Source organism: Salvelinus sp. IW2-2015, linkage group LG19 (genome assembly GCF_002910315.2).
Source record: "Salvelinus sp. IW2-2015 linkage group LG19, ASM291031v2, whole genome shotgun sequence".
NCBI classification, from domain to species: Eukaryota; Metazoa; Chordata; class Actinopteri; order Salmoniformes; family Salmonidae; genus Salvelinus; species Salvelinus sp. IW2-2015.
The window spans coordinates 28,096,356-28,123,864 of record NC_036859.1 but is presented as its reverse complement, the minus strand read 5'-3'; the positions used below and the strand labels follow the sequence as shown (position 1 = coordinate 28,123,864).

At 42.4% G+C, this 27,509-nt stretch overlaps 1 protein-coding gene across 1 annotated transcript in view; it reads left to right on the top strand.

Annotated features, from left to right (window-relative positions):
* LOC111978986 (xenotropic and polytropic retrovirus receptor 1 homolog) overlaps positions 1–27,509 on the top strand; it is a 39,523-nt gene that overhangs the window by 810 nt on the left and 11,204 nt on the right. Inside the window, exons 2-4 of the mRNA XM_024009247.2 lie at positions 9,853–9,904; positions 23,796–23,897; positions 24,309–24,529. Of these exons, the coding sequence (XP_023865015.1) occupies positions 9,853–9,904; positions 23,796–23,897; positions 24,309–24,529 (375 nt within the window). The remainder of the gene's footprint in view (positions 1–9,852; positions 9,905–23,795; positions 23,898–24,308; positions 24,530–27,509) is intronic.

Genomic DNA, 27,509 nt, shown 5'->3' with positions numbered 1-27,509 from the left:
TATTTAGCGTGTTTTACAAGTATTGCTTGACCTAATGTAACTCAGCGAGCCATACTATACGTTACATTAGATGTATGGTTCATAATTCTTATTCTCTACCTTATTTTGTTACCTAGATAGAAAACTATCTTGCAATGCAATTAATTATACAATTCCAACCAAATAGCTAGCTTGTTCAGTTGCGTTATAACGTTACAGTACAGTAGTTACCTGTAATAAAGTGCACACTATTACACTGATCCCCTAACATTCTTCAGCACGGATCAACTACAAAACCCAATGCCCCTGTTTGATGGAGATGATTGAATATACCTGCAATCTATGGAACTGGTGTGGATTGCAGCAACATAGCTCTGCAATGAACACCTGCATTTGGAGGTGATCACTGCTGCAGTCCTCAGTTCTACGCATTGCTGCTTCTTGCACCAGCACTGTCATGTTTACTGACACAGTCCCTGGGCTGGGTCCAATTCAGACCGCAAGKCAAATGGCTACCTCTAAAATATTTGCTGGCAACCATCCTCTCATGTATCAACACCAACAAAGTCAAATTCAAGGACACTGACTTTTAATTAAAAAGCTCTGGAAAGGGTCTGCTTGCTCTCTTCCAGTACTACCGTCTGCTGGAAAATGTGTGTGCAAAATGGGTCCAGACCAGTGGTCCCTAGAGCATTTCTTTGTTATGAAGTAAGCATGCCAAATACATTATGGCATATAGATCCAAAATAATTGTTATTGAGCTTGCATTCCTCAATGATAAACATTGTCTTTTTGAATTATGATCATGCAAGTGTGTGAAATATGGTCTAGTTGTGTCCATCACATCAGCACTCTAAAACATCACCGCCCCCTTCCTTCTCCCCCACATCAGCACTCTAAAACAGCACCGCCCCTGCCTGCCTCCCCCACATCAGCACTCTAAAACAGCACCGCCCCTGCCTGCTCCCCCACATCAGCACTCTAAACAGCACCGCCCCTGCCTGCTCCCCACATCAGCACTCTAAAACAGCACTGCCCCTTTCCTACTCCCCCACATCAGCACTCTAAAACAGCACTGCCCCTTTCCACTCCCCCACATCAGCACTCTAAAACAGACCGCCCCTGCCTGCTCCCCACATCAGCACTCTAAAACAGCACTGCCCCTTTCCTATCCCCCACATCAGCACTCTAAAACAGCACCGCCCCTTCCTGCTCCCCACATCAGCACTCTAAACATCACCGCCCCCTTCCTACTCCCCACATCAGCACTCTAAAACAGCACCGCCCCTTGCCTGCTCCCCCACATCAGCACTCTAAAACAGCACCGCCCCTGCCTGCTCCCCCACATCAGCACTCTAAAACAGCACCGCCCCTGCCTGCTCCCCCACATCAGCACTCTAAAACAGCACCGCCCCTGCCTTGCTCCCCACATCAGCACTCTAAAACAGCACTGCCCCTTTCCTACTCCCCCACATCAGCACTCTAAAACAGCACTGCCCCTTTCCACTCCCCCACATCAGCACTCTAAAACAGCACCGCCCCTTGCCTGCTCCCCACATCAGCACTCTAAAACAGCACTGCCCCTTTCCTATCCCCCACATCAGCACTCTAAAACAGCACCCCCCTTCCTGCTCCCCCACATCAGCACTCTAAACATCACCGCCCCTTCCTACTCCCCACATCAGCACTCTAAAACAGCACCGCCCCTGCCTGCTCCCCCACATCAGCACTCTAAAACAGCACCGCCCCCTGCCTCTCCCCCACATCAGCACTCTAAAACAGCACCGCCCCTGCCTGCTCCCCCACATCAGCACTCTAAAACAGCACTGCCCCTCTACTCCCCCACATCAGCACTCTAAACAGCACGCCCTGCCTGCTCCCCCACATCACACTCAAAACAGCACTGCCCCTTTTCTACTCCCCCACATCAGCACTCTAAACAGCACCGCCCCTTTTCTACTCCCCCACATCAGCACTCTAAAACAGCAACGCCCCTTCCTACCCCCCCCCCCACACACACACACACACATCAGCACTCCCTCTGACTGCAGTACACATAATTGAATCATTTCACATCAGTGCTGCTGAGGTTTCTTCCGTTGGATTAGCCTACTGATTAGAGATGGTCAGGGCTAGAACAGAGAGTGAATGATGGCTCTCTGGCTCTTGCGGGGTCAGTTCTCCACACGATGATTACACAATTTGTCTTTCCAGACTCCTGCCAGTTGGCTGGAGTTGCACAACACATTGGGACGAAGTATCACTCGTGTAGTGGTTTTCAGAAGTGTAGTCTCTTCATGTAGTGGTTTTCAGAAGTGTAGTCTCTTCATGTAGTGGTTTTCAGAAGTGTAGTCTCTTCATGTAGTGGTTTTCAAAATGTTTGTGAGAACATAGACCTAAGCCTGTTTATGACAACCTGTTTGTGAGATTCTGCCTTGGTGTGTGTGCATGTATGTGTTTGAATGTGTGCGCCCATACACATATATGCATGCACGTGCCGCTCTGAGAATATATTCTAATTCCTTGTAAAGGTGTTGTATTTGTTCACTGCTCTCTCTCAGGTCAAGAGGATAGCTGGACTCTGCACTTAACATTCTGTATGAGCAGAGCACTGTACTGCCTCAATTAGATTCATCAGGGAAACAGGCTGAGGCTTATTGTATTCATTTGCAGGCAGCAGACATTTTATGTCTGTCATTGTACTGTTTATTCTTGTCTGAATTCATGCGGTGCATGTACATGTGTGTTTGTGTACCATGTTCATGTCTGCCTTTATTCATGTCTGTGTGTCTGTGGATACTGTTGTTGTTGAGAATAATTACCTGTGCCTGTCTGAGGGACCTCTGTTGTTTTTGTATCTTTTACTCTTGTGGAGCCGATTTTTCTGGGTCATATTCATTAYGGCAAAACAGTTTGCTTTTGTAAAGTGTTTCTTATTGGATACATTCTGGTAGTCCCTTCCTGTTTCAGTAAGTTTTTTTCAGTTCGGTGCCTGGTGAATATGACCCTGATTATGGCTTACTGTTTTCTGAGCTCAGATTGGAGACGTGCAGTGGCTAACTCACCAGTAGTTAATAGCCTATAGGCCACCTACTCCTTCATCTAGGCTTGTGCGTCATAGATTTAATCCTATTATACGCGTGACATGACACTCAAATACTTATATATGGCAGTTTTCTTTTAGCTTATTAGCCTATTTGGCAGTTGACTGCAGTGAGATTGGAGGCAGAGAATGTGTGGCCAGTTGTGGTCAGAGAAGTCTTTCAACGTTCATTCTAACCAGACTCTGTCTCGTAGGCTACTAGTGTAGCCTAACACACACCATATCTCCACAGTCCACACTGCCTTGATCTTGTGTTGTAGTTTGGCCTGTRTTACGGCCTACGATGTGTAACACTGCTAGCAAGATACCACAGACCTGTGAAGGGCCAACAGGAGTACAGCGGTAGAGGGAGGGGGGCTGAATGGATAATCGCTTGCCTGTAGTGGTCTGCTTTGTTTTGGAAACTTAAGCTTTAGAACCCGCTGATGAACTTAGTGCACACTCACACAGGCTCAAGCATGGGAAGTTGCCCTTTCTGTCAAGTACAAACACCATACACACACACAAACAAACACAGTGGATAGTGTGGGAAAACAAAGGCTTTGGCTACACTAGTAGCCCTGCTGTGTAGTCTCTGTGCTGAGTACTGCATGACAGTTGGTGATCTTTGTAAAGCACACCACGCCATGCCATTCCTGTCTCTGTTGCTGTTATCATTCCTACCATCTCTGCCACAAACGGTTTTCTGCTCCGTAAAAACACTATCTGTTCCTCACATTCACCATTTTAAAACAGAGCTAGGCTAGGGAAACACTGCTGCTAGTTCGAAAGTAGTGCAAAAAAGGGTTGAAAAATAAAATAAACTTAAAAAATAAAATAAAAAACACCTGCTCGCGGTTTAACCTAAGGGCTAAATTCCCCCATGGTTTCACTTACTAGCAAAGATTTGACCACAAAAAGGGTCTTCTTCAGGCCTTCTCCTCTGTGGTTAAAATAAATAAATGAACGCTTCTAATTAAACTACTGGAGCATTTAAACAGAGGACTGTCCCATTATATTAGCTAGTTCTCAGTGACAGTCCCGTGACCGTTTTTGTGCTGTGCAGAGCAGGTTCCGGCAGGGACCAGGGTCACGGCACGATCATATCAGTCAGTGTCTTCTCTTACTGGCTCAGCTCCAGGGAAGAGTAAGGTACTGGTCGCGTTCCAGGCCGTCGCGCTGTGCAAATTCTAACGATGCCTGGAGTACTGTTTTAACATCTCAAGAACCACATTAATGATATAGCGGTCTTATGATATGCACAGTCCAACTGTGTAACGATGGGCTGGAACGCAACCAGCGCCTCACAGAAGACCTTAGCTAACAAGCCAGCTATGCTACACCATAGACATTAAAACCAGAAGATAGTAGCSCTGACGTCATCCACGTATTCCTATAGAAATGTCCCGATGACACATGAAGCTGGAAGTATTTGAATTTGAAGCGCGCCATATTGATGATTTGAGGCTGAATGGCATCAAAAAAATTGCTAAGGATCATATTGAAAGTGGCCRTAACTAGCAAAGGATCATGGTTGATGTAGTCGTTTTCATCCAGCCCGAGTTATGCACAAAGAGGGTGCGAGCCTCATCCGTGGGGATCAAACTTGATCTTGATAAACAGATTTTGGAGCTCAAAACGCCATACAGAAAAAAATATCTATTTTACATAGGCTTTCGAGGGAAGACAATGGGATTTTGGCACCGCTAGGTTTCTACACAGTAGCCCACCAGCAGAACTCATCACTTGACGTTCCAGACCGGACACTGGGGGCCTGCACTACACACATTGCCATTCAGTATTGTGTCAATGTGAAGTTCTACCTGCTACACCAGAAACCAACCAAAATCAACTATTTTCTCATTTATTTCCATTCACAAGATAGAATGAATGTGCATGGAGAATTGAACCTCAGCAATTCTTGCACTTTGACGCTGCCATTGGATGTGACACAACGCGGGCAACATAGCAGCTTTCATTGATTTCAAAGGAAGCATTCCYTAAATGACTGATGGCAATGCCATGCTCCGATAGATCTAGTGTAGCAGGGCTGTAAAATGGAGGACCATAGACTGGCCCCTTGTCTTTTGGTTCTCACTCTCTCACTATTTATGAGATTCTATATAGACAAGTTCCAAGGGGATAGATGCTAGGGGCCTTTTGGGCATACATTTCTAGTGTAGGTAATTTTTCCCTCATATATAGGTTGGCTAGACTTTACCCCCAATCTCTTGTCTAGACTCTAGGAACAGTATTTCTAATAGCCCCCAAAGGCTTGGATTAAGGCAGTGAAAGCAGACCCAAGGCCTTTGCCTAGGAGTAACATTTATCTGGACTCTCTAGTCTTGGACTGGAGAACTGAGGACGCTTGTTATTGTAGCCTGATGTTGAAGCTGTTGTTCCAAGGTGTCACGTGATGAGAGAACAAACAAGCATGTGAGAATGGATCTACCTACATCTTTGTTGGGAACAGTGGGGGTTTATGGTGTTGGACACACACGTTGGATAAGGATACAGTAAGTATGGAACCCTGATTGATCGGTAATGATTGATTTGGGATTCCCGCTGTAAGATAATACACACACAACACAAGCATGCCAACCAACTTTTAAAATGTGCTCAACTGACTTGACTAGTAAAATGAGAGCAAATTTACAACACATCTTTCATTTAGATAAAAAACTAAAAACTACTTTGTTTTAAATAAAATAAAAATCTTGACCTATACCAGCCATGAATAAACAGAAAAGTCATTGGGCTTAGTAAACATTTTTCCAGTGACTCTAGATGGCTGGGTTACAATATGACTGCCCATTTACAATTTTAACATTTGGTGGGGGTTTTTCTTCACAAAGAGGACCAGCTCGGCTTTGTCACGAGAGAGTCTGTTTCTTTTTTCGTCTACAATGTGTGAAGCTGCACTGAAAAGGTGCTCACTGGCCACACTAGTACAGGGAGCACCAAGATAGTTGCGCACAGCTTTAGCTAGGATGGGGAAACGGTGCTTGTTACTTCTCCAGTATCCAAGTGGAGGGGAATAGTAGGTTCTGCAAATAATGGGAAGGGGGGGGTCCTCTATTATTCTTGCATTCCAAATGTTCATTAGGCATAGATCAACATTGGCAAATGTTGGCCGATGTAGTAACAGATWAAAAAAAAAAAATAAGTGTCTCTCTCACACACACCAAAAAGTTATTTTGTTGGCATTTGCGTATGTCCCCATTACCAGTAAAACATCATCAAAACCTATTTTCACTTACTTGCTGTGCTGTTTTGTTCATTTGTTCAGTCGTTTCATTCTCAACCAGGATTTCATCATACATGTCAAGCAGTGAAGTTTCAGCCCTGTCTGTTTGTGGCCTCTTCTGTCGTGGGTCCTCTTCTTCAGTGTGCAGTGTCACTGTGTCCGTTTCCATCTTGTCCAACTGTGTATGTAACGTTTCACGTGTCTGCATCGAAGTAGCGGTCCTTGTACCTAGCGACAAGCATGGTGGCGACACAGTAAAGAGGCTCAGAGAGAATGCCACCGAATCGCTTGTTCACAGTGTCTAGTAGAGTACTTTTGCAGGTTTTAACCCCACGGTCTGTGTCGGAAGTTTTGTTGCGCAGAGAGTATCACGTCTGCTGCAGACGCAGTTGAAGAGCTTATTTCTCGAGTCAGTTGTTCGAATGGAGCTAGGAGTGTGTTCATGTTTTCAATGAGAGTCCACTGGTTTGTACTGATTGTTGCAGGTAACTCAGTCAGCTGCGTACACGCCAAGCACTCGTTTTTGTTCCAGCAGGCTCTCCATCATGTAAAAAGTACTGTTCAATCTGGTGGAAACGTCTTGCTTAAGCCTTTTTGGTTTCACTCCAAGCTGCTCCTGTATTACTTGCAGGCGGCTGTATGCTAGCTGTGTGTTTTAAAATGACCCACTATCTTCCTTACCTGTTGCCACTATCTCAGATATGCTGCGTTGGGCCAAAACACCTTCGTTCACAGCCAGTTGCAGCGTGTGTGCCATGCATGGCAAACTGGCGACTCTGCATTCTTCCAAAGCCTTTGTCACGTTACGTGCATTATCACGTAGCACAGCGTGTACTTTGTTCTTGGGGATTTTCCAAGTTTCAAACATTTTCTCAAATGCCATTGAAATGGCAGAAGCGGTATGAGAACCAGCACATTCTTGAGCATGCAATATTGCTTTCCTCAATACGAAATCCTTGTCGACCCACTGTGCTGTCAGACTCAGCATGTTCATGGAGCTGACGTCGCTGGTCCAAATGTCAGTTGTGAAGCTAATAGCAGTGACGCACGCCCATAGCAAGTAGCTCGTGGATGTGCATTTCAACAATACTGTGTAACTCCGGTAGCACAACATCTGAAAAATAGCGCCTACTTGGTAGTGTGTACTGGGGCTCGAGGTGCTTGACCAGTCGGCGAAAGCCAACATCATCCACAACAGAGAATGGTTGATTGTCAAGGGCAATGAATTCCATTATCTTGGCTTTAATGGATTTCGCCTTTGAGTTGTCTCGCTGAAATTTTCTTACTCTTTCAAATGACTGCTCGACTTGAACTTGTTTAGTTGTTGGAAGTGTGCGCTTAGTTTATTTTCTGCTCTTGTTCCAAGGAGTCGCTCAACGTCTGGGGGTGATGCACTTTCAAATGAGTAATTAGGTTTGTGGCATTGAAAGATTTCACTTTCTCCCCCTTGGGAAATAATAGCTGCACAAACGTTGCATATGGCCTTTTTGTTATCTTCCTTTAAAACTTAAAAATAGATCCACACAGTAGACATTGTGGGCTAAGTTAGGAATTTTGTGTTGCACATGTAGCGCTGTATTTTTCGTGGCGTCATTACGTAACCTACCTACGTTATATAGGTATACACGTCAGCTTTGACATCGGTTTTCGACATCGGCGTTAAACTAGACATCGGGCCGTCGTCAATGTTGTCATTTTTGGCTAATATTGTCCGATTCCGATATTTTCACCGATATATCATGCATCCCTATTATATTTCAGGACACTAGACTTTTTTCCCAATCATTTGTTAATTTCTCTTCATTCGTTGCTCTTGTTTGTAAATCTACTGAATSCACTCATTCATCAGAGCATGAGTGACCTTGACCATGCAGCTCTATTGGCACTGAGGACTTTTATTGTCCTCAGACTCGCTGGCTTTTCCACAATAATAAGTGACTTCTTGTTCTCTACTCTGGGGCACAGAGAGCGACTGTATAGCAGGGGTAGGCAACTMAATTCAGCAGAGGCTGGATGGTCGGGGGGGCTGGTAAATAATTATTATAATTTGTGCAGTGCAAATTAACCACAACTAATCCCAATGAGTTGTATTTGAAAATAAAAAATAATTTCATACCTTGATTACRTTGAGATACGATCACATTGTGGGAATACTTGGGAACAGATTTCCTAAACTAATACATTTTAGCTRAATTCATGGTAATTTGTCATCATGTAGTAACCAAAAAGGTGTTAAACAAATCAAAATATATTTTATATTCTTGAAAGTAGCCACCCTTTGCCTTGATGGCAGCTTTGCACACTCTTGGCATTTTCTCAAGGACAGCTTCTCTATTGTTATATTTGCACACAGCCCCGAATATCATGACCTGTTTTATCCCTCAACTTTCTGCTGCTTCCTCTGGCTGGCTGGTTGTCCTGTCTGGCCTTCTGTCTGTCTGTATACCAACATGCTGAAAGAGTATTGTACAGTGTAGCTTCCCTTTATAGGTTGGAAAGGGTTTACTATGACATGTCTGCCTGGCCGCCTGCTTGCCTGCCTGGCCGCCTGCTTGCCTGCTTGCTCCTGGGCAGAAATTCCCTGGCTGTTTTAGCTAGTCAGTGGTACAATATTCTGGGTGCCCATGTTAAAGAGGGGCTGAACTCACTGATTTGGCCTGGCTTTTTAGCTTGCCTATTAAGAAATGCAAGATGCCGTGTATAGTAGTAATGGGTGAAATCAATAATTACATATCAGGATACTATTTTTGACAATATACTGTATATTAATATTATTTTTGACAATATTGCAATATTATGTTTGTGCTAGCTGTCTGTACCTGTGCCGAAACTCTAGTAATTTTCCTTCTATAACTTGTTCTCCATCTGCTTTTATGTGGTGAGCCAACATGTTTTTACCACTTTTTTTATTTCCATGACTGATCAAGACAACTTTTTTTCTCTTGTCTCTCAGCAGCAGGCATGGTGACGAATATATGTTTGGAACATCGAATCGCTATGAAATCGCAGTATCGCTTCGCAATACATATAGAATCGTGAGAATTGCAATACATGTCGTGATAATATCATATCCTGAGGTCCCTGGCAATTCCCATCCCTAGCGTATAAAGGTCCAGCAACCCAAATGTTGAGTGTTCGAATCACATCATGGAGAACTTTAGCATTTTAACTAATTAGTAACTTTGCAACTACTTACTACTTAGCTAGCATGTTAACTAACTCCTAACCTTAAACCCAGGCCTAGCTATTATTAGGGCTAGCTTAGAGCAAATACTGGAAGTATATCCCTTTTAAGCAGTGGCAGCGTCATGACTCATACACTACACTACATCATGTGCTGCTCTACCACATTGAGCTGTTGGCTTAATTGTGTGTGAATACTTGGTGTAGTGCTGCATTATTGAGTCCGTGTCGAAACACAAGTGATGTTGCGTCGAACACAACACAATGTCTCCAGTTCATTTTATAAATATGTCATCCCATTTCTTAGGTTAGTGACTTTATTTTTACCCCTTTCTCTTGTTTTTCTCTCTCTGCTCTTCAGGCTTTCAAGGATATGCTGTATTCTGCCCAGGACCAGGCTCCCTCTATCGAAGGTAAAATAAGATGTGTGTGTGCACGTGCATTCTGCACACTATTTGGGCCTGACCCCCCCCCCCCCCCCCCCCCCCCCCCCCCCCCCCCCCCCCCCCCCCCCCCCACATCTCCCCAACACTACTGTTAGCTAACCCTTGGCCTTTCAGTATCAAACAAATTCTGCAGAAATCAATGCAAGAACAAAGTAAAAAAACCTGAGAAAGAGAGAGAGAGGAGGAAAAGAGTGTTGAGCCTGGGAGAGGAAGCGACGTGCACAATAATCTGATCTCATCAAATACCCCTCCCTCTAAATGAAGCTTCTGGCCATCAGTCTTTGGTCTAACAGCGAGGAGAATGACAATGCATTGCTCATGCCTTTTTCTAGTGTCGCTGGCTACGTCATAGCCGCTTTCAGTTTCATTGGAAGGCTGATCTGTTTCTACAGCGGGATTCTCAGTGAAACACCTCGTGTCCCTTTTAAGAGTTCCCTGTGGTGTTTCTGCATGGCATTGTGTGCTTGGAGACTTAATCTAACTTGTTACGTTTGACTAGCAACAGAGGCTACTCTGAACCACTGGTGGGAACTGCAGTATAGACATATAGGTGGAGGATTGTATAGTGTAGCTATGCTTATTAGGGTATCAACCCTCAGATGAGCCTGAAGTTAGACTAGTCAAAGTTGGAAGGATCTCAAGCAGACATGTAGGTGGAGGATTGTACAGGGTAGCTTCTCTCAAAAGAGAATGGGTTTACTAAACCTGTGTATGTCTGTATCAGACCTGGGTTCAAATACAATTTTAAAACATTTMAAATACTTCAGCCACCTACCTGGCACTCCAGGCAGGCGAAAGCAAACGCTCAAAGTATTTGAAACGGTTCAAGTGTGWGTGTGTGTGTGTGATTTGAGTCCGATACTGATTTTAGGGAGGCAAAAGTTACCGATATATCTGCCGATACATGTTTTTTAACAGGTGGAATTGTGCTCCAAAGGATTAACAGATACTCTAAATTATGATTTTGTAACTAAATATAAAAATGTACATTATTTAAGAATATTTGTTCTTAAATTGGTTTACATGATAACCACCAAAAAGCAACTATACAGTGTATTCGGAAAGTATTCAGACCCCTTGACTTTTTCCACATTTTGTTACATTAGTTTTATTTTAAGATGTATTAAGTCGTTTTTTCCCCTCAATCTACACACAATACCCTACAATGATAAATCAAAAACAGGTTTAAAAAAAATTAATATATAACTGAAATATCACATTTACATAATTATTCAGACCCTTTGCTCAGTACTTTGACAGTGATTACAGCCTTGATGCTACAAGCTTGGCACACCTGTATTTGAGGAGTTTCTCCCATTCTTCTCTGCAGATCCTCTTAAGCTCTCAGGTTGGATGGGGAGCGTTACTGCACAGCTATTTTTGGGTCTCCAGAGATGTTCGATTGGGTTCAAGTCCAGGCTGTGGCTGGGCCACTCAAGGACATTGAGACTTTTCCCGAAGCCACTCCTGTGTTGTTTTGTCTGTGTGCTTAGGGTCGTTGTCCTGTTGGAAGGTGAACCTTCACCCCAGTCTGAGGTCCTGAGAGCTCTGGAAAAGGTTTTCATCAAGGATATCTCTGTACTTTGCTCCGTTCATCTTTCCCTCGATCCTGACTGGTCTCCCAGTCCCTGCCGCTGATAAACATCCCCACATTATGATGCTGCCACCACCGTGCTTCACCATAGGGATGGTGCCAGGTTTCCTCCAGACGTGATGCTTGGCATTTAGACCAAAGAGTTCAATCTTGGTTTCATCAGACCAGAGAGTCTTGTGAATCGGGTGTCTCATGGTCTGAGAGTCTTTAGGTGCCTTTTGGCAWACTCCAAGCAGGCTGTTATGTGCCTTTCACTGAGGAGAGGCTTCCGTCTGGCCACTACCAAAAAGGCCTGATTGGTGGAGTGCTGCAGAGATGGTTGTCCTTCTGAAAGGTTCTCCCATTTCCACAGAGGAGCTCTGTCAGAGTGACCATCAGGTTCTTGGTCACCTCCCTGACCAAGGCCCTTCTCCCCCGATTGCTCAGTCTTGGCGGTTCCAAACTTCTTCCATTTAAGAATGATGGAGACTACTGTGTTCTTGGGGACCTTCAATGCTGCAGACATTTTTTGGTACCCTTCCCAAGATCTGTTCCTCGACATAATCCTGTCTCAGAGCTCTACGGACATTTCCTTCGACCTCATGGCTTGGTTTTTGCTCTGACATGCACTGTCAACTGTGGGACCTTTGACAGGTGTGCCTTTCCAAATCAATTGACTTTACCACAGGTGGACTCCAATCAAGTTGTAGAAACATCTCAAGGATGATCGATGGAAACAGGATGCACCTGAGCTCAATTTCAAGTCTCATAGCAAAGGGTCTGAATACTTTTGAAAATAAGGTTTCTGTTTTTTATTTTTAATACATTTGCAAAAAATTCTAAACCTGTTTTTGCTTTGTTATTATGGGATATTGTGTGTAGATTTTTTTWAAAGCCATTTTAGAATAAGGCTGTAACGTAAAAGTTGAAAAAGTCTAGGGATCTGAATACTTTMTGAATACTTTCCGAAGGCACTGTATATCCTCTATAAATACAAAAGTCAGTATAACACTTGTTCAGTTTTACTTCTTAGGTACAACCTAAAGATGTGTCTGTCYATGGCAGTGGATAAGAAGGCAGAAGTGTTTGTGCAGAAGCACCACAAGTACACTAATAAACAAGGGCTGAATGAATTAAGCTTCGTCTCAAAGTTAATCTGATATTAAATCTGAAACTGCACTGTTCACAAGATCACAAACTATGCAGTGAAATCATGTAACATGCAGTTCATAATGTCACCACTTAGTAGATTCACGACGGTGCTTTACAACAGTCAAAGGTCATGTAAAGAAACACTTTGGCAACCTTCAATGAGAGCTTGTTGAGAGATACTTTTAAGGAGATGGGGAAACTCCATTGGAATTGTATCAACGGCAGTTGTGTATGTTTCACATGCGTCGTCAATGGACTGTGCTGTGCATTCTGGGCGATTCCCGGGACAAGGAGGGCTCTTCAAGGAGTGCAGGGGTCAATTGGGCACTAGCTCAAAAACCCAACATTAGCATGAATTTCAGCAACAAGAAGTACAACATTACAAATATTTAACTTGCATTCTGTAATATCGTATAGCTTTGAAATCGTGACATTACATACTTTAGAGGAAAATAGGCAGGTTTCTCGACGCATATCCTGACTTTGAGAAGGGGTTGCATGATTATTAGCAACCGCGTGAGGCAGTATGACAACGTGAATGCAATTGGCCGACTGTCTGCTGTGTGAGGCATTATATGTTCCTCCATTCATTGCACAATGGGATTCCTAGCTCCTCTTTTCTCTGTCTTTGGCTTGTTGTCACATAATGTACTGTCTATTATGACAAGCACATTCTAGCTGTTATTGAATTTTTTTGTATTTTATTTTATTAGGATCCCCATTAGCTGCTGCATCTACTCTTCCTGGGGTCCACACATTTATTACGAAAATGTAAATGTAAATTACACTGTTATTCAGTACAAAACGTGTCTGCTATATATTTCAACTGCAAATGGCATGCGCTGACTGAAACATTAAAGCAGGAAGATGCTTGCCGCACTGGTTTTAGTCACACATTACTAATTTAGCTAGCTAACAATCTTTATCTCATCATGAATTAAGCAGACGGACTGAATTCTAGATCTGYGCCAACTAAAATATCCCACTAACACAATAAGCCCAGACAGTAACAGTGTTATTTTTGTGTGAAGGATGAGTCAGAGTTGACTATGTCGTCAGTCCTGTGTTCACACATAAATAGCTCAGATAGCTCGCTAGGCTAAATACATTGCTGGTTAGCCAGCCAATGTTAACCAAGTGAGGATGTAATGAGGACAAGGCTACTTGCTTGATGAAGTGTACTTTTGATTTACTTATACAAATACGCTGTCGCTGGCAAGCTACTCAACGTCAAACCACCATGCTCACTCTGACGTCGTGATTTACAGGCTGAATGATGTTAAATGAGCAGCTCGTAGAACGCCCTCTTCAGGCAATCATTACCTTTTTTTTTAAATGACGATTTTAATTTTGGTCTTCCGATTTATCGGTCGGGCTTTAATAATATCCCTCTGGGTTTATTTTTGTTTAATCATAAAAATCCCACTGAGACAGTCTTTTTTGCAAGGGAGACCTGGCCAAGATGGCAGCAGAAATCAATACATTTTATTAATTCAATCAGCACAACAATACAATCCAGCCTACAGGAAACATTTACACTACTCCTGAACAGAGTTTTGTACCAGAGTTTTAAACTCAATGAGGGTCACTAGTACATCTAGTTTTAGTATACTTTGTAGAAAATTCCATGCCTCGGGTGCGTAATAGGAGGCAATTTCTTCTGAGCAAAAACAAACAGATTCCTGTGGTCATCTGAGGTCATAGTTCAACCAGCACTATCATTGATAGGATTGGCAATAAACATATCTAGCCTACCTTTGGGTCTGTGTGTGCTGTAGCTATGGCTGGACATTGGACACTAGGCCTGGACTGTTGCCCAAGTTAGAAGTCAACTCATCAGTGTATCAGTAAAACAATCTCCGGAAACTGTTGTGCTCCCAGTGTGTTTTAATATAACAACGTTGTAACCAACCAGTGTTATATAACCAAGAGAACGCCGCAGTCAGCACACAGTGAAACACATACTCCCAACCAAGTGTTTGTTTTTTGTTAATAGCCTTAGCTTTTTGTTCAGTAGGCCTACCTGCAATTATCCTTGTTTAAGTTGCTTTAATACACCATAGATACATTTAATTGAAAAAAATTWGGGTTTTAATGGTTCACCAAACCCACGGTTCGGTACGTATTGCGGTTTTTGGGTTACGGTTTGGTTTTGGTACAGAGCGAAAATTAAAATGCCATTCACAATGTTCCTTACTTGTCTGTTTTGACCAGATTGTTATGTTGGGCCTCTCAAGTTTCCACTCTGATGAGGTGGGAATTTACCAGTTAAGAAATGCCGATTGGCTAATGGCCAAAAAGCTGTCAACCATAAAATAAAAGTACAGCTATCATGCTTGTTAACAAATTTATAGTGTTAATTAACTTCTTATGGCTGAGATCCCGTTAACGGGATCGACTTGACAACAGCCAGTGAAACTGCAGGGCGCCAAATTCAAACAACAGAAATCTCATAATTAAAATTCCTCAAACATACAAGTATTTTACACCATTTTAAAGAAACTTATTGTAAATCCAGCCACAGTGTCCGATTTCAAAAAGGCTTTACGACGAAAGCACACAACGATTATGTTAGGTCAGTACCTAGTCACAGAAAAACACAGCCATTGTTCCAGCCAAAGAGAGGAGTCACAAAAAGCAGAAATAKAGATCAAATTAATCACTAACCTTTGATGATCTTCATCAGATGACACTCATATGACTTCATGCTACACAATACATGTATGTTTTGTTCGATAAAGTTCATATTTATATCCAAAAATCTTAGTTTACATTGGCGCGTTATGTTCAGTAATGTTTTGCCTCCAAAACATCCGGGGATTTTGCAGAGAGCCACATCAATTTACAGAAATACTCATAATAAACATTGCTAAAAGATACAATTGTTATGCATGGAATTATAGATAAACTTCTCCTTAATGCAACCGCTGTGTCAGATTTCAAAAAAACTTTTTGGAAAAAGCACACCATGCAATAATCTGAGTACGGCGCTCAGACACAAAAACAAGCCATACAGATACCCTCCATATTGTGGAGTCAACAGAAGTCAGAAATAGCATTATAAATATTCACTTACCTTTGATCTTCATCAGAATGCACTCCCAGGAATCCCAGTTCCACAGTAAATTTTTGTTCGGTAACGTCCAGAATTTATGTCCAAATACCTCCTTTTTGTTTGCGCATTTAGTACACAAATCCAAACTCAGGAGGCGTGTGCAAGTCCAGGCGAAAGTTCAGACGAAAAGTCATATTACAGTTCGTAGAAACATGTCAAACAAAGTATAGAATCAATCTTTAGGATGTTTTTATCATAAATCTTCAATAATGTTTGCAAAGAATTCCTTTGTCTGTAGAAATGCAATGGAACGCAGCTAACTCTCACGGGAGCGTGCGAGACTGAGCTCGTGGCACTCTGCCAGACCCCTGACTCAATCAGCTCTTGTTCCCTTTTCCTTCACAGTAGAAGCATCAAACAAGGTTCTAAAGACTGTTGACATCTAGTGGAAGCCTTAGGAAGTGCAATATGACCCCATAGACACTATATTTGATAGGCAATGACTTGAAAAACTACAAACCTCAGATTTCCCACTTCCTGGTTGGATTTCTTCTCAGGTTTTTGCCTGCCATATGAGTTCTGTTATACTCAGACATCATTCAAACGGTTTTAGAAACTTCAGAGTGTTTTCTATCCAAATCTACTAATTATATGCATATTCTAGCTTTTAGGATTGAGTAGCAGGCAGTTTACTCTGGGCACCTTTTTATCCAAGCTACTCAATACTAGAGGTCGACCGATTTATGATTTTTCAACGCCGATACCGATTATTGGAGGACTAAAAAAGCCGATACCGATTTAAATGGGCCGATTTTAAATAAAAAAAGTAATTATTTATTTGTAATAATGACAATTACAACAATACTGAATGAACACTTATTTTAACTTAATATAATACATTAATAAAATCAATTTAGCCTCAAATAATTCATGAAACATGTTCAATTTGGTTTAAATAATGCAAAAACAAAGTGTTGGAGAAGAAAGTAAAAGTGCAATATGCGCCATGTAAGAAAGCTAACATTTAAGTTCCTTGCTCAGAACATGAGAACATATGAAAGCTGGTGGTTCCTTTTAACATGAGTCTTCAATATTCCCAGGTAAAAAGTTTTAGGTTGTAGTCATTATAGGAATWATAGGACTATTTCTCTATACGATTTGTATTTCATATATGTTACGAATCCCTTTGGCTCTACAGTCTAGGGGGGATGGCAACGAGACCCGTAACATAACTCTTGCAAATTATAACAGTGAAAAACAGCGAGAACAAATAACCACAGACAACTTAAAATCTACCGTCAAACACTCATGGTTTATTTGTAAACACACAGTAATGGGGGAGCGGGAAAAGGGGCTGAGCTGGACCCAAGGAAAKAAATAATAAGCATTCAAAAACACCCCTAAGCTAGTCTACCTGCTTCAACAACAGCTAGCTAACTAACCAAAAATACAGAGGGTGGTCCGCCCAGTTCTAACTAGTGTATTTAGACAAAGTTTACCTACGGGTAGTGTATGCCCATGGGCAACTTGTCTTGGTACCCCCTTTCCCACAATCAAACAGTCAAACACCATAACCAAAACAATACTCACAGGTGGGACAAAGTGACCTGTAGGTGTATAAACAAACGAGAGCTCAAAGAGAGATATTGCAAGAGATTGAGACACAGAGAGATTGAAACACAAAGAGATCGAGCTCTGGAGAAAACAACTGAATGGGTTTTTAAACCAAGGGAAAGGGGATGTGATTGGGTAATGGAAACAGGAGGAGGTGTGTCTTCTGATTGGTGACTGATTGGGGAATGATGATTGAGAAAATAAATACACACAGGATACCTGTATCCGTAACAATATACCTTTGACTATTGGATGTTCTTATAGGCACTTTAGTATTGCCAGTGTAACAGTATAGCTTCCATCCCTCTCCTCGCCGCTACCTGGGCTCGAACCAGAAACACATCGACAACAGCCACCCTCGAAGCAGCGTTACCCATGCAGAGCAAGGGGTACAACTACTCCAAGTCTCAGAGCGAGTGACGTTTGAAACGCTATTAGCGCGCACCCCGCTAACTAGCTAGCCATTTCACATCGGTTACACCAGCCTAATCTCGGGAGTTGATAGGCTTGAAGTCAAGCATTGCGACGAGCTGCTGGCAAAATGCACGAAAGTGCTGTTTGAATGAATGCTTACGAGCCTGCTGGTGCCTACCATCGCTCAGTCAGTTTGCTCTATCAAATCATAGACTTAATTATAACATAATAACACACAGAAATATGAGCCTTAGGTCATTAATATGGTCGAATCCAGAAACTATAATTTCAAAAACAAAACATTTATTCTTTCAGTGAAATACGGAACAGTTGCGTATTTTATCTAACGGTGGCATCCATAAGTCTAAATATTCCTGTTACATTGCACAACCTTCAAAGTGATGTAAATTCTTGCAAATTAGTTTGAAGCGAGCCAGGCTGCCCAAACTGTTGCATGTACCCTGACTCTGCGTGCTATGAACGCAAGAGAGGTGACACAATTTCCCAAGTTTAATATTGTCTGCTAACCTGGATTTCTTTTAACTAAATATGCAGGTTTAAAAAAATATACTTCTGTGTATTGATTTTAAGAAAGGCATTGATGTTTATGGTTAGGTACATTCGTGCAACGATTGTGCTTTTTTCACAAATGTGCTTTTGTTAAATCATCCCCCGTTTGGCGAAGTTGGCTGTCTTTATGGTTAAGTACACATTGGTGCAACGACAGTGCTTTTTTCGCGAATGCGCTTGTTAAATCACCCGTTTGGCGAAGTAGGCTATGATTCAATGATAAATTTCACAGGCACCGCATCGATTATATGCAACGCAGGACAAGCTAGATAACTACACATGGTTGATGATATTACTAGTTTAACTAGTGATTATGTTAAGATTGATTGTTTTTTATAAGATATGTTTAATGCTAGCTAGCACCTTACCTTGGCTCCTTTCTGCACTCGCATAACAGGTAGTCAGCCTAGTGGAGTGCAATGTAATCGGCCATGATCAGTGTCCAAAAATGCCGATTACCGATTGTTATGAAAACTTGAAATCGGCCCTAATTAATCGGCCATTCCGATTTAATTGGTCGACCTCTAATTTAATACCAATATGCCTACCATTTTCACCCCATTCTGTGATTTGAGGGTTTATGACATAGCCCCTCTAGTAATTGAGTAGGATCTCTGTGGCTTGCACTTTTTCTATTGATTTGGTGTGGTCTCTATGTGTATGTGTGAGTCAGCGAGAACGGGAGTGAGGATGTGACCTACACATGGGTGGTTAATTACTGAATTGAATGGCTGTGGTTTATAAATATGGATGTGTGGGGGTGTGTTGATTTATCTCTGTTTTTGTGCCATAACGTAGCTCTGAGTGTGTGCGTGTGCGATAAGAGTCACTGACTCAAAGCCACAAGTTGATAGAAAATATTTCAAACGTTGCTTTTTAGGGGGAGGTAGTTGCAGAAACGTTAGAATGGTTTAGTCGACTTCCTCAATGGTTGGTCCATACCTGTTATTTGCCATGGCAGACTGATGATAATCACAGGGCCGTTTTAGGCCAAATTGAATGTAATTGAAAAGTTAATGATGGTCCTCCGAAACGGCTGATGTTTGCGGACCTGTGAGGTCGGTTTCACCCGTTTATTTTCACACGGACGCCATGATGTCACTTACCTTACCACCATTCTCACAAGTCTGACTTCACTGGCACCATCATCATAGTCTGCCCACTCTGTCRAAACTGTTTTAATGTTCTTATAAAACATTCTGTGTGCATAGAAATGGCGCAGAATTGCTTTCTTCAACTCTAGCCTGATAGGCAAATGTTGAAATATTGAAATTGTCATGAGGCTAATCTTTTGCTGGAAACATCTGGAAACCGAAGCATCAAAAAATAGACCAATGTTTCCCCTCTGTGATTTGTCAGTGTGTCATCCAGCTGTGCATAGATTGGTTACAGGGTATCTCTCTAATCTAGTCAGCTCTCCTCAGGGCCCAGTCGGCCCCAGTGACCCAGTTCTATACAGCTATATAGAGTTACCTAAACCAGTTTTATATAGGGGTTGGCTCAGTCAAACCAGTACTACACTAACAGCTGGGATCCATTACTAGTGCTGTTGCCATTCCCTGGGGCAGTTGACAACCTTGATCAAATCCGGAGTTCAACTTGATAAACAACATCACACCGGATAAGTGTTTTATTGAGTGGGATATAGCAGGGGCAGCCTATAGCCTATTGAGGGGTTTATAGCAATTCAGTAATATTAAGATTGTTGATATTGTGACAATATCATCTGCCCCCTTGTCCAGTTGCTAAAGGAACATTTTGAGGAAAACAGTAATAATTTTGTCCATGATTCAGCCTGTGTCAGGATCACTCAGTCTGTGATAAAATAGCATCTATTTTAATAAAATGAGCTGTATTTAATCTGCAGACTCACAACAACTCGTTTGGAGAGTCCCCACTCACATTTGGTCAGCATGTGTCACTGTATATTGAAACTGGAGTCATAACACATACATTTATGTGAATAAAAATGATAAAATCATGGCATTATCCATCAATGTGAAGTATCATTTCTCCCTACTTTGAACTTGTTTTGTCTCTCTTCGGATTTCAATCAAGCCCAATGGACTAAAGACTTCACCAAAGCTTAGAGAACAGTCAGGGAAAAACACTTTGTCAAGATCTTTTATGGAGTCTGTGAAAATGTTTACATTCAGACCTATTACATTTCTCTGACCTTTTCACTGAAGGAAAGACACTGTGCAAAACAGTCTGAAAGGCCAGTAAAGGGATATTTGGCACCAACGGCACTAACACAGACTTAACATCCTGTTCAGGCGTACCGTTCCAGAGGGAGCGTTCTGAGTGCTATTTCTTGGCTATTAATATTCATCTGCACCCATCCATCATTCTACCCATTCTCTCTTCCTCCTCCAGTGGTTTCAGGCTCTAACGATGGCCTCTCTCTTTCTCTCACCGCGGGACTCCAGATAGCATTTCTGGTCCCAAAACTTTGCAGACCAGTGATTAACTTTCCCAGTCACAGACCTGTGACTGGGACCAAATCTGGCCAGTATGCCCAGATCCTCCCAGCCTATCACATTTCAAGTTCAGTTCAGCATCTTTGGTCCTACATTGGATTATGTGCAGTAGTTTAGAAACTGATACCGGAATACATCTGGAGTTATCATAAGAACACTTTCATGATGTGGCAAGTTACAATTTGCTTTTTGAAAGTCCTATATCTTGAAAACTTGATTGCTGACATGCAACAAAAATGTGTGACTGTATCAACAGTGGACTAATGAAAGAAATATTCCTTTAATACAGTGCATTGGGAAAGTATTCAGACCCCTTGACTTTTTCCACATTTTGTTACGTTACACCCTTATTCTAAAATTGATTAAATTAATTGTTTTCTTTATCAATCTACACAATACCCCATAATGACAAAGCAAAAACAGGTTTGTAGAAATTTAGGCAAATGTATAAAAAAATATACAACTGAAATATCACATTTACATAAGTATTCAGAGTATACTTCAGCACCTTTGGCAGTAGTTACAGCCTCAAGTCTTCTTGGGTATGACGCTACAAGCTTGGCACATGTTTTTGAGGAGTTTCTCCCATTAATCTCTGCAGATCCTGTCAAGCTCCGTCAGGTTGGATGGGGAGCATCGCTGCACAGCTATTTTCAGGTCTCTCCAGAGATGTTAGATCCAGGCTCTTTTTAGCAAATGTATAAAAAGTTCAAAACAGACCTTATTTACATAAGTATTCAGACCCTTTGCTATGAGACTTGAAATTGAGCTCAGGTGCATCCTGTTCCATTGATCATCCTTGAGATGTTTCTATAACTTGATTGGAGTCCACCTGTGGTAACTTCAATTGATTGGACATGATTTGGAAAGGCACACACCTGTCTATATAAAAACCAAGCAACAAGGTCGAAGGAATTGTCCGTAGAGCTCAGAGACAGGATTGTGTCGAGTCACAGATCTAGGGAAGGATACTAAAACATTTCTGCATCATTGAAGGTCCCCAAGAACACAGCCTCCATCATTCYTWAATGGAAGAAGTTTGGAACCACCAAGACTCTTCCTAGAGCTGGGCGCTCGGCCAAACTGAGCAATCAGGGGAGAAGGGCCTTGGTCAGGGAGGTGACCAAGAACCCGATAGTCACTCTGACAGAGTTCCTCTGTGGAGATGGTTGTCCTCCTGGAAAGTTTTCCCATCTCTGCAGCACTCCACCAATCAGGCCTTTATGGTAGAGTGGCCAGACGGAAGCCACTCCTCAGTAAAAGGCACATGACCAGCCCGCTTGGAGTTTGCCAAAGGACACCTAAAGGACTCTGACTATGAGAAACAAGATTCTCTGGTTTGATGAAACCAAGATTGAACTCTTTGGTCTGAATGCCAAGCGTCACATCTGGAAGAAACCTGGCACCATCTCTACAGTGATGCACGGTGGTGGCAGCATCATGCTGTGATGTTTTTTAATGGCAGGGACTGGGAGACTAGTCAGGATCAAGGCAAAGATTAACGGAGCAAAGTACAGAGATATCCTTGACGAAAACTTGCTACAGAGCTCTCAGGACCTCAGATTGGGGCGAAGGTTCACCTTCCAACAGGACACCGACCCTAAGCACACAGCCTAGACCATGCAGGAGTGGCTTCTGTACTATTCTCTGAATGTCCTTGAGTGGCTCAGCCAGAGCCTGAACTTGAACCCGATCAAACATCTCTGGAGAGATCTGAAAATAGCTGTGCAGCGACACTACCCATCCAACCTGACAGAGCTTGAGAGGATCTGCAGAGAAGAATGGGAGAAACTCCCCAAATATAGGTGTGGCAAGCTTTTAGTCTCATACCCAAAAAGACTCGAGGCTGTAATCACTGGCAAAGGTGTATACTTATGTAAATGTGATATTTCAATTTCTTTATTTTTAATACATTGGCAAATTGTCTAAAAGTCTGTTTTTACTTTGTCATTTTGGGGTATTGTGTGTAGATTGATGAGGTAAAAAAAAATATTTAATCAATTTTAGAATAAGGCTGTAACGTAACAAAATGTGGAAAAAGTCAAGGGGTCTGAATACTTTACGAATGCACCGTACATGGGTCAGCATTCTCCACAACTCCAGTCCTGTGGTGACCACAGTATGTGCCCGCTTTTGTTTTATCCTTACTCGAATGCACCAGATAAAACATGAGCTTGTAAGGGGTAAGTGAAAGTGACTCCTTGAATTATCCCAGACACCCACCCAGTTTTTTCCAGACCACAGAGTCTGGCTGTTCTGACTCACGGATAGTCGTCAGACACTGAGTCAGAGGTGCCTGTCTCGACTACCCGTAGCCCTACAGTAAGTTAACCTACTTTTGTTACATTGGGAATTACCGGGAACCAACCTGCGGGCTGCTGCCCTCTGCAACGGTTCCTCCTGGTGGCCCTCTGAGGGGTATTACAGGAGTGAGGTAGCAGTGTATCAAGGCACATAATGTACTTTTTCAATTATTTTAGGCGTTCCTAGAGAACTGCAATGTGTGCAGGGTTTGGTCTCACGTGCGTCACTCTTTTTAAACACCCAATTCAACTAATCCACAAGACTGATTAGTTGAATCCAGTGTTTTGGTGCTGGGCTGGGACACATTGTTCATTATAGATTTTCTTCACAATGTCATGCCACCTGAATGTGTTGAATAAGCCAAGAGAGGTTAAGTAATAACTGTGTCATGTATGTACAGAAGCCTTGCTCAACGCTGACTCTCAAATAACTAACCATATTTTAAGACAGCCTCTCTCAACACAGTCTTAGGGATCCAGTCGTTTTAAACATGTTTGATGGATTCCCACTAAACAAGGGCTTGCTGATTTTAGATGGTTGAATCAGGGGTGCTAGTGTTAAAATACATCAGATGTGAAATGAATTTGATATCACAAGTGGCAAAAATAGCAAGCTCTCAAAGACATTTGCAAACCCCTTGAAAATTCGTCAGCTTTTCTGTAAGAGACCAGATTAATAACACCTCGTTCTTTCCAGTCACAGACGAGGACACAGTCAAGAGATACTATGCCAAGTTTGAGGAGAAGTTCTTTCAGGCGTGTGAGAAGGAGCTGGCCAAAATCAACACATTCTACTCAGGTAACTGTACAACTGTGTACAACAATGTGTTGTTCATTTATGTCATCCTGCACCTCATATAACCAAACTACCATGTGTCTCTCTCTAGTTAGCTAGACGTTTCTATGATTGTACAAAAAAAACTACAGCACATTCACATTGCGTGATTAGCAAAATGTTACACGCTCCTCCACTGTCCACTACTGGCCAAGGCCACTAAAGGCCCATCTGTTCAGAAGACAAACATTTAAACCCTTAGGGAGTGAATCTCCCTGCCAGAAACCAACAGTTAGGCAACAGAGACAGAATCAGACTGCCTCTCTCTCTTACTCAATCTCCATCTCTCTCCTTCCCATGACCCTTCCTCCTCTCTCTGGCTCTTCTCGCCCCCTCTTTTCTCCCCCTCTCCTCCCTTTCTCTCCCCCTCTCCAGAAAAGCTAGCCGAGGCCCAGCGCCGTTTCGCCACGCTGCAGAATGAGCTGCAGTCTTCACTGGATGCCCAGCGGGAGAGCAGCATGCAGGGCCTCCGTCGCCGCCGCAAGGCCGTCTTCCACCTGTCCCAGCAGGAGCGCTGCAAACATCGCAACATCAAGGACTTGCAGCTGGCCTTCTCCGAGTTCTACCTCAGCCTCATCCTGCTACAGAACTACCAGGTTAGTACCCTAAACCCTAGACACTACCCCTAGACCACAGGAGGCTGCTGAGGGGAGGAAGGCTCATAATAGTGACTGGAATGGAGTGACTGGAAGGGTATCAAATGATGAGTTCGATTCCATTTATTCCATTCCAGCCTTTACTATGAGCCTGTCCTCCCCAAATAAGGTGCCACCAACCTCCTGTGCCCTAGACACTATCGCTAGATACTACCTCAGCCTCATCCTGCTGCAGAATTACCAAGTTAGTAGACACTACCAGGGTGGGAAATTAACCTTTTGGTCCACCAGCCACTGTGGCAGATAGATTGTTTAAATCTACCAGCCACTCAGGTGTTTTTACCAGGCAATAGTTTTTTTTCTTGCTGTTACTACAACACAATTGACTGGCATCCTTTTTAATGTTTTTAAACAAATATATTTCTAGTAAGAAGTAATGAGGTATATTGCTTAATTTCATTTTTGTGACATCCGTCTTTTAACCAATTATGTTCAAATATATATTTTTAAATCCAATATTAAAAACAGATAAACAGTTCTACAACTGAACATCAATAATCAACAAAGTGCCTGCCCTGCCACATATACACATAAGGCAATTCTAGGTCTTGTGGCATATTTTGATTAAACTATCCCCAATTCAATGGAATTGCAACCCTCTGCATTAGAGGTCGACCGATTAATTAGGGCCGATTTCAAGTTTTCATAACAATCGAAAATCGGTATTTTTGGACACCGATTTGGCAGAATTGTTTAAAAAAAAAATATATATATATATTTTTTTTTTTACACCTTTATTTAACTAGGCAAGTCAGTTAACACATTCTTATTTTCAATGACGGTCTAGGAACGGTGGGTTAACTACCTTGTTCAGGGGCAGAATGACCGATTTTTACCTTGTCAGCTCAGGGATTCAATCTTGCAACCTTACGGTTAACTAGTCCAACGCTCTAACCACCTGCTTTACATTGCACTCCACGAGGAGCCTGCCTGTTACGCGAATGCAGTAAGAAGCCAAGGTAAGTTGCTAGCTAGCATTAAACTTATCTTATAAAAAACAATCAATCATAATCACTAGTTAACTACACATGGTTGATGATATTACTAGTTTATCTAGCGTGTCCTGCTTTGCATATAATCGATGCGGTGCGCATTCGCGAAACAGGACTGTCGTTGCTCCAACGTGTACCTAACCATAAACATCAATGCCTTTCTTAAAATCAATACACAAGTATATATTTTTAAACCTGCATATTTAGTTAATATTGCCTGCTAACATGAATTTCTTAACTAGGGAATTGTGTCACTTCTCTTGCAACAGAGTCAGGGTATATGCAGCAGTTTGGGCCGCCTGGCTCGTTGTGAACTGTGTGAAGACTATTTCTTCCTAACAAAGACAGCCAACTTCGCCAAACGGGGGATGATTTAACAAAAGCGCATTTGCGAAAAAAGCGCAATCGTTGCACGACTGTACCTAACCATAAACATCAATGCCTTTCTTAAAATCAATACACAGAAGTATATATTTTTAAACCTGCATATTTAGCTAAAAGAAATCCAGGTTAGCAGGCAATATTAACCAGGTGAAATTGTGTCACTTCTCTCGCGTTTATTGCACGCAGAGTCAGGGTATATGCAACAGTTTGGCTCGTTGCGAACTAATTTGCCAGAATTTTACTTAATTATGACATAACTTTGAAGGTTGTGCAATGTAACAGGAATATTTAGACTTATGGATGCCACCCGTTAGATAAAATATGGAAAATAAGTATTTGGTCACCTACAAACAAGCAAGATTTCTGGCTCTCACAGACCTGTAACTTCTTCTTTAAGAGGCCCTCTGTCTCACTCATTACCTGTATTAATGGCACCTGTTTGAACTTGTTATCAGTATAAAAGACACCTGTCCACAACCTCAAACAGTCACACTCCAAACTCCACTATGGCCAAGACCAAGAGCTGTCAAAGGACACCAGAAACAAAATTGTAGACCTGCACCAGGCTGGGAAGACTGAATCTGCAATAGGTAAGCAGCTTGGTTTGAAGAAATCAACTGTGGGAGCAATTATTAGGAAATGGAAGACATACAAGACCACTGATAATTTCCTCGATCTGGGGCTCCACGCAAGATCTACCCCGTGGGGTCAAAATGATCACAAGAACGGTGAGCAAAATCCCAGAACCATACGGGGGGACCTAGTGAATGACCTGCAGAGAGCTGGGACCAAAGTAACAAAGCCTACATCAGTAACACACTACGCCGCAGGGACTCAAATCCTGCAGTGCCAGACGTGTACCCCTGCTTAAGCCAGTACATGTCCAGGCCGTCTGAAGTTTGCTAGAGAGCATTTGGATGATCCAGAAGAAGATTGGGAGAATGTCATATGGTCAGATGAAACCAAAATATAACTTTTTTGGTAAAAACTCAACTCGTCGTGTTTGGAGGACAAAGAATGCTGAGTTGCATCCAAGAACACCATACTACTGTGAAGCATGGGGGTGGAAACATCATGCGTTGGGGCTGTTTTTCTGCAAAGGGACCAGGACAACTGATCCGTGTAAAGGAAAGAATGAATGGGGCCATGTATCGTGAGATTTTGAGTGAAAACCTCCTTCCATCAGCAAGGGCATTGAAGATGAAATGTGGCTGGGTCTTTCAGCATGACAATGATCCCAAACACCGCCCGGGCAACGAAGGAGTGGCTTCGTGAGAAGCATTTCAAGGTCCTGGAGTGGCCTAGCCAGTCTCCAGATCTCAACCCCATAGAAAATCTTTGGAGGGAGTTGAAAGTCTGTGTTGCCCAGCAACAGCCCCAAAACATCACGCTCTAGAGGAGATCTGCATGGAGGAATGGCCAAAATACCAGCAACAGTGTGTGAAAACCTTGTGAAGACTTACAGAAACGTTTGACCTCTGTCATTGCAAACAAAGGGTATATAACAAAGTATTGAGATAAACTTTTGTTATTTATCTCAATAC